The sequence below is a fragment of the Hylobates moloch genome, unplaced genomic scaffold (assembly GCF_009828535.3).
Source record: "Hylobates moloch isolate HMO894 unplaced genomic scaffold, HMol_V3 SCAFFOLD_14, whole genome shotgun sequence".
Taxonomy (NCBI): Eukaryota; Metazoa; Chordata; class Mammalia; order Primates; family Hylobatidae; genus Hylobates; species Hylobates moloch.
In genome coordinates this window covers 5,856,192-5,874,528 of record NW_026652289.1, presented here as the reverse complement: position 1 = coordinate 5,874,528, position 18,337 = coordinate 5,856,192, and the positions used below count along the sequence as shown (strand labels likewise).

The following is an 18,337-nucleotide window of genomic DNA, read 5'->3' as shown; positions in this document are numbered from 1 at the left end:
CTTTGTGTTTACTTTTGGAGTTGGCTGAGTTTCTTAGATGTGCAACCTTACTTTTATACCAAGGTTGATAAAACTAAGGTCATTATCTCTGAATACTTTTTTCTTCTGCATTCCCTATCTCCTATTTTTCTGGGCCTCTAGTCATATGTGTATGTCAGGTTATCTGATGATCTCCTACTTGTCACTGAAGCTCTAATCATTTTCTTTGCAGTCTTCTTTCTCTCCATGCTTCAGATTGAATGATTTTCTAAGATTTATCTTCAAGTTCACTGATACTTTCTTCTTCCTTCTCTAATCTTGTATTAAAGCAAATATGGTGATTTTTTTTTTCATTTCTATGGATTCTTTTCTACAGTTTCAATTTCTCTGTTGGTCTTTCCCAGATGTTCACTCTTTCAGTCCATATTTTCCTGTAAATTACTGAACATATTTTAAATAGCATCTGTAAAGTCCTTGTCTGCCAGTTCTAACGTCTGGGGCCTCTCATGATCTGTTTCTACCGTTTGCTTTGTCTTTTGTTCTTTGGCTGCAGAGTCCTGTTTTTTGTATGTCTAATTATTTTTTATTGCACACTTGTATTCTCCATTTTTGGAGTTCAGATGTGTCCTCAGTGGAAGAGGACACTCCCCAATTTGCTTTTGGTGTCTCTCAAATGTCTATATATACTTTTGCTTTTCCCAAGGTTTCTTGTTTTTATCATCTTGGGAGTTAGTCTGATATATGCTATTTTACCATTCCCAGAACTGGAAACTTTTATTATTCTTTTTTAAAATCATTCCATTTTTCAGGTATTATGGTTTTATCCTGAACTTATAATTATTAAATTCCATTTTATAGCCTCATAGGAAATATTCCCAGATTCTCCATTGTATCTGTGCTCAGTCCTAGTTCACAGTATTCCAAATTTTTATAATTTTACTTTAATCCATCGCTATTTCAGTGAGAATAATGGGAGTGTTGTTTTCCAGAGGAAATTAGCCACTCTTTTAAAGCAGGTACTAGATATGTATTTGTAATTCCATTTCTGCTTTCTTTGCTACATTAGCACTGTCGTCTCTCAGAAGAGAAAAAAAATAAAGTGAAGCTTCTTGTCCTGAATGGAAGCTGACATGCGACAAATAAATCCGCGAGTGTGCTGGCGGTGCGCCTCGGCCCTCTTTTTAGTTCAAGTGACAGGCTCTTTTGGAGATGAAAGCAGACATTATTTTCCCAGGGAGACCTGAGTGTCTTTGAAATCTTTTTTGCTGTCACTCTGATAACCTGAACTCTTCTGACATCATTATGGATTATCAATATGGTCTTTACGTTTTCTTAGTTGCACCAAATGGTTGCCGAGGTAACTGGGCCTAGACAGGTAATTTCTCCTTTTTCTACAAAGAATCTAAAAATAGTGACTATGTAAGGACTAGAGTGCATCATCATTAGCAAACTGGTTCTGCACAAATTGATTACTTTCTGCACTTAATTATTATATGGGACACAGTGTCAGACATTTAATATGAATACCATGCCTTCAGCTAATTTCACCTCTGCTTTAAAAATCTCACTGTCTGCAATGAAACGATTGAATCAAAATAGGAATCTCCTTGCTAAACCCGCTACCTCTTAAAAAATTAGCTAAGGTTAAAAAAGAATGACAGAAATATGGTCTTATAATCAAGATATATTTAAACTTACTTTCATATATTAGTGTGTTTTATTTGTTCTCCCTTTAGGCTATATCAAAATCATTTTATTATTTTAATCAATTGATATCAGATGAATTTTAAATTATATATAAGGACATAATTTCCAACAAGACACACAAATACATAGATAGAAGCTAGTTCAATCAGGTAGTGATAAATATATGTTGCCTGTGATAGCTTCTTTCTCTGGCTGACTGATAAGCTTTAAGATTTAGTAGGCAGTAACCAGTTAAAACAAGCAAACCATATCACATATCCAAAACCTGTTATTAAAATAATTCCTCACAAATTTCATTTACTTAAATCTGTGAATGTTTGGACGTAACTAGGGACAACTGCACAGATGCCATATTTTCGTTTCACCAACCACTGCACTGACATTTTGCTCTGCATTTTCAATCTGAAGTTGTACTTCTCCACTGGAGGCTATTGCCCCCACCCCACCCAGCAAACACCTGGCAATGTCTGGAGACATTTTTGGTTGTAACAACTTGGAGGAAGGTGCTCCTATCATACATCTAGTGGAAAGGGGCCAGAGACACTGCTAAAGATCCTACAACACATAAAAAAGTTTCCCAAGATGCGTGTAATCCCAGCACTCTGTGGGGCCGAGGCGGGCAGATCACCTGGTCAGAAATTGGAGACCAGCCTGACCAACATGGAAAAACCCCATCCCTACTAAAAATACAAAATTAGCCAGGTATGGTGGCGCATGCCTATAATCCCAGCTACTCGGGAGGCTGAGGCAGGAGAATCACTTGAACCCGGGAGGCAGAAGTTGCGATGAGCTGAGATTGCGCCACTGCACTCCAGTCTGGGCAACAAGTGCGAAACTCCATCTCAAAAAAAAAAAAAAAAAAAAAAATACCCCAAGCAAGGGATTCTTGAAAGACCCTGGTCTAGAGATGAATGATCAACAAACCTGTTAAGTGTCAAGTTTCTTCTAAGATTTAAATCTTGGCAAATAACTTCTAATGCACAAGTGGGCAACATTTATGTTACTTTACATTACTTCTAATATGAAACAATTCTATTTTTGTCAGAAATTTCTCTCCCATTTGCCTGATTTAGCTTGAAAAATTAGGGTAGAGTACTAGATGGTAAGACAGACAGCCTAGAACTGAGCGATCAGCACTGCTTCCCCCTGTCTTCTTTTCTGAGTGCTCTGGGTTTGGGTTCTTTATCAGCCATACCCTGTAACGAGGCCCACTGACCTTCAAGGACCACCTGCACATAGTCTTGAGCGGACAGCTTGTCCTTGCGCACAAAGCACTGGTATGCGCCCCCGTCACTTTTGACCATGTGATCCATTATAAGGTTTTCGTGGTTGATCCCTGTGATCCTCACATTTTTTCCAGGGTTGAGGATTTCACCATTGCGGTACCAGGAGAGTTCCTGGTCCTCAGTTCCTGTCACGCTGCAGGATAAGGAAACTTGGCTACCCACGCTGCTTTTAACCTTCCTGGGACTGATGGTGGCTTTCAGTGGTTCTGGAGGTTTCAGTAAGAGAGAGAGAATAAAAGGTAAAAACATCACTAGATAGCATTGTGACAACAGGCTGGACTTTCAACAAAGCAAGTGCACCGTGCAATCATACTCCACACAGTTCATATAGGCCACATTATTGCAATCATACTCCACACAGTTCCTATAGGCCACATTATTGCAATCATACTCCACACAGTTCCTATAGGCCACATTATTGCAATCATACTCCACACAGTTCCTATCAGCCACAATATTGCAATCATGCCCCATACAGTTCCTATCAACCACATTATTGCAATCATACCCCATACAGTTCCTATCAGCCACATTATTGCAATCATACCCCATACAGTTCCTATCAGCCACATTATTGCAATCATTCCCATACAGTTCCTATCAACCACATTATTGCAATCATACCACATACAGATCCTATCAGCCACATTATTGCAATCATACCCCACACAGTTCCTATCAGCCAAATTATCGCAATCATTCCCACACAGTTCCTATCAGCCAAATTATCGCAATCATTCCCACACAGTTCCTATCAGCCACATTATTGCAATCATACCACATACAGTTCCTATCAGCCACATTATTGCAATCATCCACATTATTGAACATACCACATACAGATCTATCACCAAATTATTGCAACATATCCCATACATTCTATCACCATATTATCCAAAATACACACATTATTGCAATCATACCCCATACAGTTCCTATCAGCCACAGTATTGCTATCATACCCCACACAGTTCCTATCAGCCACATTATTGCAATCATACCCCATACAGTTCCTATCAGCCACAGTATTGCTATCATACCCCACACAGTTCCTATCAGCCACATTATTGCAATCATACCCCAGTTCCTATCAGCCACATTATTGCAATCATACTCCACACATCTTAGCAGATGGCTAAGATTTGCTTTCTAATCCATTCTGGTAATCTTCTCTTTTATTATTATTATTTCACTTTAAGTTCTGGGATACATGTGCTGAAATTACAGGTTTGTTTACACCTTATACAAAAATTAACTCAAGATGGATTAAAGACTTAAATGTAAAACCTAAAACCATAGAAACGCTAGAAGAAAACCTAGTCAATACCATTCAGGACATATGCATGGACAAAGACTTCATGACTAAAACACCAAAAGCAATTGCAACAAAAGCCAAAATTGACAAATGGGATCTAATTAAACTAATAAGCTTCTACTTACTCAGCAAAAGAAACTATCAGAGTGAACAGGCAACCTACAGAATGGGAGAAAATTTTTGCACTCTATCCATCTGACTAAGATCTAATATCCAGAATCTACAAGGAACTTAAATTTACAAGGAAAAAAACAAACAACCCCATCAAAAAGTGGGCCAAAAAAAAGCTTTTTTTACCCCAGTTGTTCCTAACCTTTCATCTCACCACACTTTGTTTTCAAGGAGCTCAGTCTTCTAGGTTGCTAAGACAAAGGCAATAAATGGCTGTAATAACCCACCAGAGTGATGGAGGAGCCATTAGAGACATAGCACATGTGGAGGAGGGTGGATGGGAAGAGCAGAAAATCCACAGATATCAAGGATGGATAGAACTGAGATCAGTCAGAATGGAAAGAGGGAATCACAGAGATTGGGAACCACATGAATTAAGGCAGGGAGCAGGGGCATGTCTGAGAGTTTCTGATTCATTTTGGATACAACAGAGAGTCCCTGAGATTTTGGAATTAAACAAAATAACTAAAGAAGGCATTCAAAAATGTTTAGCAAATAAGTCATACTTTTTTTTTTTTTTTCCAGAAATGGGGCCTTGCTCTGTCACCTAGGCTGGAGTGCAGTGGCACAATCATACAGAGGAGTTTCTGTAGCCTGAAACTCCTCTCCCTTTCTGCCTCAGCCTCCTGGGTAGCTGGGACTACAGGCACAAGCCATCACACCCAGCTCAAACATACTTTTAATGGAATCACTAAGTCATAGGTCTTTTGACAAATTAGGGTGAGGAAAACCGGTCATTGAAGACATTACACATGTCTAGTGTAGGTAGAATTAAGATCCAATCAAGGACAGGACAGAGGTTGAGAACAGAGCTGAGTGTGAGATTCAGTTTGTATGACTTGGCAGGACATGGCAGGACTTGGCAGGATGTAGAAAAGAAAGGCTTAAAGAGCACCCAACATTTCATGTTTTGCATCTGAGGGATGAGAAGGAGGAAGATGTTGGTAATAAGAAGAAGAGCCATTTGGAAGGAAGAGGTGGTGGAGAGTTCAGTTTGGTATCCGACACTGTTGTTTTGAAGTGCCAGCTAAATGTCAGAAAGACAGCTGCTTGACACACTTGTTTGACATTCAGGAAGGAAGCCAAGGCTGTAAGTACAGATTCAGAGCTTATTTTCAGGGGCAAGGGATTCGAAGCTCTACAAATGAAACAGAGCCTAAGGAAAAGGGAAGAGCTTGACAAGAAGACAGTTCTGAATTTGGAGCCCAAGAGAATGCTTTCCAATAGAGAAGAGAGATAGGAACGAAGAAGCTGTTGTCTTCTGCAGTTAGAAGAAGCAGTCAGAAGGGAGGCAGAGAACATTCCAGAAGCATTGGAGAATCACCTAGATGTGAAAGAAGAGACCAATGATAAAAATAAACACATTAAGAATAAAGGCTTTTAAAATATAGGTAGTGATAAACGCCTTTAGAGAGAGAGAGCAGTAACGTACTCTGAGTTGAGAAGGCAACAGGAGGAGAATGGGGAACACATCTTTGTGGATGGAGGCTAAGAGAGTTGGGAAGTGTTAGATAACCAAGTATTAGGAAATAATCTTCCATGTTGAGGAAGCAACATGAGTAATGTGACTTGCAATCAGGCAAGGAACGGGTTTGTGCAGGGATTAGGAAGAAGTTAGATTTAGCAGGAATAGGTTTTTATTAACACATTTATGCCTGAGGTTGCAATTTTTTTTTTGAATTTTTGCAATCAGACCTTGGTGATGACCTTGAGGAATAGGATGTAAATAATTCCCACATGCTTAGTGTTCCAATAATGGAACACTAGTCATAAGTGGGTTTTAATGCAAAACAATGGGAATATACGACCAGACAGATTTGCTTGAGATGCCTTCAGTACTATCCTAAGATATAAACTTTATTCAATGGAGAATATTGGGAGCTAGGAGAGGTCTTTAAACATAGAAGAGACTTTGAGCCTGTGGGAATAATTCTTACTGGCTGTCCAATGCTGCACTATTTTATCCACATGATTCTTCAGCTATAGAAGTGTAACTGTGGATTTTATTATCCATTTCTTTCTAATCCCGGACTAAACATGTTCAAATATTTGCAGGACTCAGGCTGGACAGCCTGTTCCAGATAGAGAGTCATTTGGATATTTAATATAAATATATTCTCTTAGGCTGGTATTGTGCTAAGGCAGTCTAAACTCAGGCTGACATTGAAGAGAAAGTTCCATAAACAGGGTTAGGGCTGGGTGGGGAGGGGGAAGTAAGAAAACACTTCTATTGTCACTGTGAGATTCTTGTGGTTAAATTTGTTCAATTTAGTTCATCAAATAAAAATATATTTTCAAAAAAGGAGCATTATATTGGCAACTAAGACCTCCTCTCTGACCAACGCTCTGCCTCCCTTTTCTAAAGTGAATTTGGGTAATTCACTTTAATTTGGTTTCTGCATGAGCAAAATTGAGGATGGTTGAGTAGATTACATTGCAGCCCTCCAATCACATCCCTCCTTCCTCCAAATCTGCCTTCAGTATCCTTCTGAACACATTCCTCAAGGCAGCCAAGGCAATCAATGGAAGATCAAATATATCCATTATATTTGGAGTAGATGATCTATAATACTAGGCACAAGGCTAATATTTGGGTATGTCTGAGCCCCATACTTTGGCTGATAATAGCCTCATTTAGAAATTTAATGCAGAAATGGCCTGGAAACAGACAAAGGACAACTGCTTTGATTGGCTACCATCACTTGTGCTGAAATAACAATCCTACCCTCTCCCTCTGTTCATTTTTAGAGACATTGGCTGTTGTGAATTCATCAGCTAGGAAGTGTTATCTTGAAATCATATCTTGGAAATGTAATAGTCTGTGGCCTAATGGAAATCACAGAGGTTTGGGGATCTGATAGACTTCAAATCAAATCCGACACCCAAGACTCTCCAGTTGTGTAACCCTGGGGAATTCATCTGAGCATTGACTTTCACATCTGTAAAATGAGGTTTCTGTTGATCTCAGCTGGACTGTTTTGGGAGTTAATGGAAAGCTACAGATAAAACATGGAGATTCACTTATAACAGGAGCTCCATCGATGGAAGCCAACACCACCTTTGCAAGTTACCGTCTAACTTACGTTTCACGTACAGGCGGCCTATCACCTTAGCAGTTCCGTATCTGTTGGACACTTCACACACGTAGCTGCCTGAGTCCGAGGGGCGAATGTTCTCAATGAGCAGCCCTGTCACGGTCTTCTGGAACCTCCCTGAAAGTTCCAGGGGCATGTTGTCTTTCAGCCAGCGGTAATCTGGCTCAGGGTGCCCGAGCGCTTTGCAAGGCAGCTCCACACGCTGCCCAGCCATGGCTTTGCGATGGTCAAACCCATCCAGTATGGATGGCGCTGAGTTCGCTGGGTCTGTAGAAGAAATAAAAACTTTTAGAGGCAGTGAATGAGGAGTTGAAGTGGTCATTTAGAATTGTAGGACTTCATGTATAATTTAAATATGGTGCATCATACCAACTATTGATACAGATCTTTAAGATTTTATAAGTGAACAGAAAAAGAAGTGCCCTATTCATACAATTTATTTTCTGCTCAGAATTTACAAAAGGTTGAACACTGGTCAGAGCTTCTGTTGGTCATTCCTCAGTAAATGAATAAAAGATCCAGAATGAGCAGGCTTCAACAAGAGCTGTCAGCTCAGGCCAAGAATCAGATTGTCTTTTCGTAACTGGGAATGTCAGAATTCTCTTTAAAAGATCCTTAATGGGTACAAATATGCAATTTGAGAGAAGAAATAAGACCTAGTGGTAGACAGATCAATGGAATGACTATGGTTTGCAATTATCTATTGTATATTTCAAAATACCTAGAACAGAAGAATTGAAATAATTATAGCTTAAAGAAAAGCCAAACATATAATGTGATGGATATCCCAAGTACACTGATTTGATTTTAACAAATTATACGAATACATTAAATTATCACATGTACCCCAAACTATGTATATTATGCATCAGTAAAATATCATAAAATTAATAAAATAAATATTTTTTTAAGATAGTGGCTCACTCTGTAGCTCAGGCTGGAGTGCAGTGGTGCAATGATTGCTCACCACAGTCTCAAACTCCTAGGCTCAAGTGATCCTCCTGCCTGGGCCTCCCAACATGCTGGGATTACAGGCATGCACCACCATACCCAGCCTAAATAAATTTAAACAGAAAAAAAGAGCAACACTAGGCCGGGCACGGTGGCTCACGCCTGTAATCCCAGCACTTTGGGAGGCCAAGGCAGGTGGATCACGAGGTCAGGAGATCGAGACCATCCCGGCTAACACAGTGAAACCCCGTCTCTACTAAAAATACAAAAAATTAGCTGGGCGTGGTGGCGGGTGCCTGTAGTCCCAGCTACTCGGGAGGCTGAGGTAGGAGAATGACATGAACCTGGGAGGCGGAGCTTGCAGTGAGCCGAGATAGTACCACTGCAGTCCAGCCTGGGTGAAAGAGAGAGACTCTCTCAAAAAAAAAAAAAAAAAAAAAGAGCAACATAAGCAGAAATAGCTGTTTAACTTTAGTAAAATTTATTGCACAAGAGAAAGAGTTTTACACATAGCTTTTGAATTTTAAAACATTTTATTCATTTCACAAATATGTTTTGATCCCACAGTGTAGACCAGCACAGAGTTAGAGACTAAAAGGAGAGTGGTGGATGAGACAGGTGTCTTCCTGGAGCTCATGTTCTGTTGGGTGGGTGGGTGTTGGGGAGCAAGCAACACATTAGCAAGCAAATAAAGATAATTTAGTTTGTAATAAGTGTAGTTAAAGAAAGAAAAAGAGGGCATAACAGAGAGTGAAATCCACGTGTTATGGGTGTGGAGGCAGCCAGGAGGACTTAAGATATGGTCCTCAGGGACAGACTCTCTGAGAAGATGGTATTTGAGATAAGGTGAATGAGCACTATCAACAGCATGTGGCGTAGCAAGACAATGGATTAAACAGCAGCAGCTTGCAAATGATCACTTATGACAGGGACTTGTATAATTTGCCTGTTCTGTGCCATCTTCTTGAACCAGGTGAGGAAACTGATAAAATATTCTCAAGAACTGGGTCTGTGGAAACCACGCAGCTCAATGTCCTTCAAGTTTGTTTGAATGCAGTGATGTTCCCAAGGTCATAATCTTTGTATGACTATGAAGAATACAAAATATAGCACCTGATTGGATGCTAAACGTAAACTCAGTGTTCTCACCCTGCTCTCTCTTCTAATTCACCCTGTTTAGAACTTGCATGAAACAATACCCTTGAGTTCCATGTGGATATTACAGAAGAGTTATAGACTCCTGGCACCTGAAATTTTCTTGTCTTTGCCTCAGTAAGAAAAATGCCATGACTCTTTTGATCCACCTGCAATAAATTTGATGGCCAAGGAATGGATATTCACTGTCCTATCAAATGAGAGCCATCTGGAACTTTGTATTTTTTGACGAACATCTGTAGTCCCTGCTTCTCTAAGTTTGACTTTTTTAGATTTCACATGTATGTGAGAAAAGACAGTGTTTGTCTTTCTGTGCATGGCTTACTTCACTTAATGAAGAATTAGAGGAGTCCTGGAAGCTCATCAGGTATTCTTTAAAGGAGTATTTAGGTTCCCTCATCATATCACTGTCACATTGCTCTCATAAGAAACCAGTGAAGTAAAAAGAGCAGCAAGTTCATAATGAAGTTTTATCTCTGATGATCACAAAAGAAATAGAAAGCCAAGACATTTCAGCTAAATGTTTTTGTTCTATTTTCACCAGTGCCTGCTGACTGCCCCCAGTGTATTACGGAATCACAGCCTCTTAAAGAAGTCTTTCTATTAATAAATGATTTTTTGATGTTATTATTTATTAAAACAGAAATTTACTCTCTTGTATATACGTCTCTTGTATATAAGAATCCTCACATAGTTACCATTTCTGTGTGTATGTATGTATGCATGTGTATGTGATAACAATGTTTAAGATCGACTGTCTTTGCAAATTTCAAGTAGATAAGATAGTGTTATTAACTGTAGTCACTTGCTGCATAGTAAACCTCTAGAATCTATTCATCTGGTATAACTGAAGCTTTGTACCCTTTTACCTACCTTATGATCTAGCAATCCCACTCTGGGCATATATCCAAAGGAAATGAAATTACATATCTGCACTCCCATGTTTATTGCAGAATCATTCACAACAGCCAGAATATGAAAAACACTTAACTGTTGATATAAATATACATACATGCATAGGAATATCATTCCTATACACACAAAGGAATATTATTCAGCCTTAAAAAAGGAAGGAAATCTTCCCATTTGCAATGACATGGATGAACCTGAAGGGCATGTGAGAATTGGACACAGGAAGGGGAACATCACACACCAGGGCCTGTTGTGGGGTGGGGGGATGGGGGAGGGACAGCATTAGGAGATATATCTAATGTTAAATGACCAGTTAATGGGTGCAGCACACCAACATGGCACATGTATATATATGTAACAAACCTGCACGCTGTGCACATGTACCCTAAAACTTAAAGTACAACAACAAAAAAAAACAAAAAAATGTGAGAATATAATGATAGCTCTCGTTCTTCAGTAATACAGATTTTAGTTACACTAGGTGGAATATTGAAGATATCATAAAGTACTATGAAAAAATTGTTACAAAATCTGTCATTTCAGAGTAGGAAGTAGAAGTAGAGTTGGAGAAGGTGGCACAAAGATGTCACCCCTTTGGCAGCGGTGGCTGAAAATAAACACCACGGTGTGCACCTCTGACTTTCTTTGCAGAATAATCCTACAATCTCTGAAAATGAAATGCACCAACTTCTAATGCTATTCATAAAAAATCAACTCTCAATGACTGCACTTAAAAAGTTTTATTCTAACTGAAACTATCGGCAGAAATTTCTCAAATATGCTTAAGATAGTGTTATGTAATTCTAATGACATTTTAAAAAAATAGCTGAGACAACTGGATATCCACATGGAAAATAATTTAGAACCTTGCCTCACACTACCTACAAAAATTAACTCAAAATGGATTATTGACCTAAATATAACAGCTAAAACTATAAAAACTTTTAGAGGAAAACATAGGGAAAATATCTTCATGACTTTGAAGAGTTGTTAGGCATAACACTAAGAAAACAAGCAACAACAGAAAAAATCAGCACACTAAACTTCTTCAGAATTAAGAACTGGCCCAGTGCGGTGACTCAGGCCTGTAATCCCAGCACTTTGGGAGGCCGAGGCAGGAAGATCACATGAGGTGAAGAGTTCAAGACGAGTCTGGCCAACATGGTGGAACCCCATCTCTACTAAAAATATAAAAATTAGCCAGGTGTGATGGCATGCGCCTCTAATCCCAGCTACAGGCAGAGGCAGGATAATAGCTTGAACCCCGGAAGCGGAGATTGCAGTGAGCCAAGGTCACGCCACTGTATTCCAGCCTGGGTGACAAAGCAAGACTCTATCTCAAAAAAAAAAAAAAAAAAAAAAAATTAAGAACTGTAGCATTTTCAACGGCATCGTTAAGAAAGTGAAAAAAATTTGAAAATCGTATTTCTAATAACTCAAATCCAAGAAATATTAAAAATGCTTACATCTCTATAATGAAAAGAAACAACCCAATCAAAATGGGCAAAATAGTTGAATATTTTACATCACCAAAGAAGATATACAAATACCTAATCAGTACACAAAAAGATGCTCAATCTCACTAGGCATTAGGGTAATATGAATTAAAATCACAGTGAGACATGACTTCACACCCAGTAGAATGACTGCAATAAAATCACAATGTTGGTGAAGATGTGGGGACCTGGAATCTTCATACATTGTTGGTGGAAGGTAATATATACTGACATATGCACACATACACATCTCACATAAAAATGGCTGGAGTGCCAGCCTTCACATCCACATCACAGCAAAAATGCTTAAGAATGCCCCCTCAGTGAAGTCACTTTTAAGCAGAATTTCCTATAAACCCACACATTTTTCTCCTCTTACATCACACTGGCTAGAGTTTATTTTTTTCCCCAGGTGTATTATGGTATACTTGCCAAATAAAAGCAGCCAAAACAAGTCGGCATTTTCTTAAAATGTTTAAACTTCAATTTGCCATAAGGCCCCAACTTCTAGGTATCTACCCTAAATGAATGAAAACACGTTCACTCAAAGACTTAGGTACAAATGTTCATAGCAGGATTATTCATAATCAAAAAGTAGAAACAATCCAAATGTTCATAATTTAGTGAATTGATAACCAAATGCAGTATTTACAGATGAGCAAATGCTCTCCAGCAACAAGAGAGACTGAATGACTAACACATGTAACAACATGGGTGCTACATGAAAGAAGGCAGACACGAAATCCACATCCTATATCAATTTATGTAAAATATCCAGAAAATGCAACTCTACAGAGACAGACAATAGATTAGTTGTTGTCTGGGACTGGGGATGGACATTGAAATTGGCTTCGAATGGGTAGGAGGAATCTTTTGGGTGGTGAAAATATTCTAAAATTAAATTGGTGTAATTGTGGCACGACTCTATGCATTTACTAAAATTACTGAATTGAATAAAGTGGATGGAGTTTATATTAAAGTAAACTACAACTCAACAAAACTGTTTTACGAAACCTGAATGAGATATTTATTTTTTTATTTCAACTTTTATTTTAGATACAGGTGGTATATGTGCAGATTTGTTACATGGGAATATTACGTGATGCTGAGGTTTGGAGTAGAGATCCTGTTCCTCAGATAGTGAGTATGGTACTTCACAGGTAGATTTTTTTTTTTTTTTTTTTTTTTGAGACGGAGTCTCACTCAGTCGCCCAGGCTAGAGTGCAATGGCGCGATCTCGGCTCACTGCAAGCCCTGCCTCCTGGGTTCACACCATTCTCCTGCCTTAGCCTCCCGAGTAGCTGGGACTACGGGCGCCCACCACCACGCACAGCTAATTTATTTTGTATTTTTAGTAGAGGCGGGGTTTCACCATGTTAGCCAGGATGGTCTCGATCTCCTGACCTCGTGATCCACCCGCCTCGGCCTCCCAAAGTGCTGGGATTACAGGCGTCAGCCACTGCGCCCGGCCCTTGATAGGTAGCTTTTTAACCCAAACTCTCTGCCCTCCACAGTCTAGTGTCCACAGTGGCTATTGTTCCCGTATTTGTGTCCATGTGTGGTCAATATTTAGCTTTTACTTAATAGTGAGAACATGAGGTGCTTGGTTTTCTATTCCTATGTTAATTTACTAAGAATTACGGCCTCCAGCTCCATCCACATTGCTGCAAAGAACAAGATTTCATTCTTTTTTATGGCTTTCCAGTATACCATGGTGTATATGTACCACATTTTATTTATCCAATCTACCACTGATGGACACCTGGGCTGATTTCACGTCTTTGCTATTGTGAACAGCCCAGCGATGAACATACAAGTACATATGTCTTTTTGGAAGAATAATTTATTTTCTTTTGGATATATTACTCAGTAATGGGATTGCTGGGTCAAATGGTAGCTCTATTTTAAGTTCTTCGAGAAATCTCCAGTCTGCTTTCCACAATGGCAGGACTAAGTTACATTACCACCAGTAGTGTATAAGCATTCCCTTTTCTCTGCACCCTCACAGCATCTGATGTTTTATATTTTAAGTGCATGATTGAAGCAATGCTTGAGACAGGCTCTTGTGGGGATATTTGGTCATATATCAAATCTGAACAACCAAACAGCATTGTCTTTCATTTTCATCCCCTTTAATTTTTTTTTTGTCTCAAAGTCTTCAAATTTTTTAATATATATTACAAAAATTATTTTTATCCCATTTGAAAATGTACACAAAAGTAGACAAAAATAATATGTTGCATCCCATATATTCATCATATTAATGGCTCTGGCACCAAAACTTTTCTATTCTTCATCATGTTTATTTCTTGATAGTTTTACTTTGTTTTTGGTGGTAAAGTATATGCAACAAAAGGGAAGCTACAGACTGTGTGCAGTGGCTTACGCCTGTAATCCCAGCACTTTGGCAGGCCGAGGCATGGGGATCATGAGGTCAGGCGATCGAGACCATCCTGGCCAACATGGTGAAACCCTGTCTCTACTAAAACACAAAAAATTAGCCGGGTGTGATGGTGCATGCCTGTAGTCCCAGCTACTCAGGAGGCTGAGACAGGGCAATCATTTGAACCTGGGAGGCAGAGATCACAGTGAGCTGAGATCACGCCACTGCACTCCTGTGTGGCAACAGAGTGAGACTCCATCTCAAAAACAAACAAACAACAACAACAAACAAAAAAGGGAAGCTATGTCATTTTATCGTTACATCACTAGCATGTTTCTCTAATAAAAATAGAGTTTTGTTACATAACCACAGTCAGTATTACACAATATCAAGTATTACACATTCCAAATTCATTTTTCCTCATCAGCTCAAAAGTGGCTAGCTTTTAAACAATTGAATTAATTAAATCAAGATCCTTCTCTTGTTCACATGCAGTTGTTACATCTCTTGAGTCTTTCTTAATGCAGAGCCAGCCCTCCTCCTTTCTCCCATGTATTTGACTTGGCTTTTTAAAGAAACCAGGTAGTTACCACGCTGAATTTGCTTGTCCATGACATCATTTAACTCGTTCCGTTATTGCCATAGGCATTTTTCTTATCAACTGGAATTTATTTCAGTGGGTTGGTTAGATAAGTGTTCAACCTCTCTCTGAGAGGGGTGCTGTGCGCTTCACATTGCTTCCACATAATGTATGGTTTTCCCGTTCTTAGTGACACTCAATTGATCAGTGAGGTCAGATGTTAAAATTTATCTGAGCTATTTTGTTAAGGTTGAAAATGGAATTTTCTAATTTTGTCATTTCTTTTGCATTCAGTAGATATAATTATTGTGCAGAATGAACTTTCCCTTCTGAACTAAGGTTATTTGGTTATCTTAAAATACAGTAGCTATAGGAAAGACAGAATACATTTAGTGGTTGTTGTCTTTAATCATCTGTTATCAGAATGAAGAGTTAGTGCCCTGGTTTCTACTATGCAGACCAACAAGATTCTTATTTCTTTCTTTATATGAAATATATATGTGTGTGTGCATATGTAAGTATATATGTACATATGTGTGTATATATATATATATACACACATATATGTATAAAATTATAATGAACTCAAAGGTTTTCAAAATATTTAATGGTTATCAATCGTGCAAACATCACTGCTGATACTCAATTCATCCCCTTTGGCTGACGAGAGCCCCTTTATGTTGGTTCCTATGTCATTTTGACAAGACCCCATTCATGTTTCAGACTCACCTCAGACATTTCCTGCCTCAGACCTTCAATCAGCCACTCCTCCAAGAAGCCATGGTCCCTTTTAGTAGTGAATTGTATTTAAAAGAATCTACAATCTAGATGTTAGAGGTGCTTGTTGCTATTGTTTGCTCAGCACTTCTGGGACTTCTCAGTGGAAAGACTGAAAATTCATACTTTTTTTTTGAAGTGTGTACCAATAGTTTTTTGTGTTCTTTTTTTTTTTTTTTTTGAGATGGAAGTTCACTCTTGTCACCAGGCTGGAGTGCAATGGTGCCATCTCGGCTCACTGCAACCTCTGCCTCCTGAGTTCAAGCAATTCTCCTGCCTCAGCCTCCTGAGTAGCTGGGATTACAGGCACCCACCACTATACTCAGGTAATTTTTGTATTTTTGGTAGAGATGGGGTTTCATCATGTTGGCCAGGCTGGTCTTGAACTCCTGACCTCAAGTGATCTGCCTGCCTCTGTCTCCCAAAGTGCTGGGATTACAGGTATAAGCCACCACACCTGGCAAATGTATATCAATAGTTTCTATTGGAATTTGACATTTCAAGGATTTTATGCATTTTTTAAAATTTTGGGCAAGGACTTCATGTCTAAAACACCAAAAGCAATGCCAACAAAAGCCAAAATTGACAAATGGGATCTAATTAAACTAAAGAGCTTCTGCACAGCAAAAGAAACTACCATCAGAGTGAACAGGCAACCTACAGAATGGGAGAAAATTTTTGCAACCTACTCATCTGACAAAGGGCTAATATCCGGAATCTACAAAGAACTCAAACAAATTTACAAGAAAAAAAACAAACAGCACCATCAACAAGTGGGCGAAGGATATGAACAGACACTTCTCAAAAGAAGACATTTATGCAGCCAAAAGACACATGAAAAAATGCTCATCATCACTGGCCATCAGAGAAATGCAAATCAAAACCACAATGAGATACCATCTCACACCAGTTAGAATGGTGATCATTAAAAAGTTGGGAAACAACAGGTGCTGGAGAGGATGTGGAGAAATAGGAACACTTTTACACTGTTGGTGGGACTGTAAACTAGTTCAACCATTGTGGAAGTCAGTGTGGCGATTCCTCAGAGATCTAGAACTAGAAATGCCATTTGACCCAGCCATCCCATTACTGGGTATATACCCAAAGTAATATAAATCATGCTACTATAAAGACACATGCACATGTATGTTTATTGTGGCACTATTCACAATAGCAAAGACTTGGAAACAACCCAAATGCCCAACAATGATAGACTGGATTAAGAAAATGTGGCACATATACACCATGGAATACTATGCAGCCATAAAAAATGATGAGTTCATGTCCTTTGTAGGGACATGGATGAAGCTGGAAACCATCATGCTCAGCAAACTATGGCAAGGACAAAAAACCAAACACCACATGTTCTCACTCACAGGTGGGAATTGAACAATGAGAACACATGGACACAGAAAGGGGAACATCACACTCTGGGGACTGTTGTGGGGTAGGGGGAGCGGGGAGGGATAGCATTAGGAGATATACCTAATGTTAAATGACGAGTTAATGGGTGCAGCACACCAACATGGCACATGTATACATATGTAACATACCTGCACGTTATGCACGTGTACCCTAAAACTTAAAGTATAATAAAAAAAGCATATATATATATATACACACACATACATACACTAAGGCACATCTGTTCTCTTAGAGCTTAGGATAAAAAGTACATATGTAAAGTATTTAGAAATAATTATTTCAGTTGTATAAATGCCTTACATTTTTGTTATATTTCAAGAATTTCTATAAATATTTCAAGAATTATAAAAAAATTTCATACTTTTATTTTTCTCTTATACTGAAAATAAAAATAACATAAACATAATCACTTTTCACTTATCCCACTATATATGCTACTATAAATGTAAATGAGTATATATAATATATAATATATAAACAAATATATATAATGTGATGATTAATATTGAGTGTCAACTTAATTGGATTAAAGGATGCAAAGTATTGTTTCTGGGTGTGTCTGTGAGGGTGTCACCAAAGGAGATTAACATTTGAACTGGGAGACGCAGACCCACCCTCAATCTGGGTGGGCACCATTAGTCAACTGCCAGTATGGCTAGGATAAAAGCGGGCAGAGGAACACGGAAAGACTAGACTGGCTTAGTCCTCCAGCCTACATCTTTCTCCTGTGCTGGATGCTTCCTGTCCTTGAGCATCAGACTCCAAGTTCTTCAACTTTTAGACGCTTGGACCTTCAACCATAGACTGAAAGGTGCACTGTTGGTTTCCCTACTTTTAAGGTTTTGGGAACTAGACTGACTTTCTTTCTCCTCAGCTTGCAGACGGCCTATTGTGGGACTTTATCTTGTGATCACGTGAGTCAATACTCCTTAATAAACCCTACTTTATATATATATCTATCCTATTAATTCTGTCCCCCTAAAGAACCCTAATACATACATAGAGACTAGACTCCAATTTTTACCTTCCAGACACCACTAACCTTTCAGAAGGGTTGCTCATCTTCTCGGAGTTTCAGCAATCTCCTCTAAACTGTCCCTACTGA

At 38.8% G+C, this 18,337-nt stretch overlaps 1 protein-coding gene across 1 annotated transcript in view; it reads right to left on the bottom strand.

The window, feature by feature from the left end:
- DSCAM (DS cell adhesion molecule) overlaps positions 1 to 18,337 on the bottom strand; it is a gene marked incomplete at its 5' end in the record, with an annotated part of 789,264 nt that overhangs the window by 305,153 nt on the left and 465,774 nt on the right. Inside the window, 2 exons of the mRNA XM_058427845.1 lie at positions 2,903 to 3,178; positions 7,542 to 7,820. Coding sequence (XP_058283828.1) covers positions 2,903 to 3,178; positions 7,542 to 7,820 — 555 coding nt within the window. The remainder of the gene's footprint in view (positions 1 to 2,902; positions 3,179 to 7,541; positions 7,821 to 18,337) is intronic.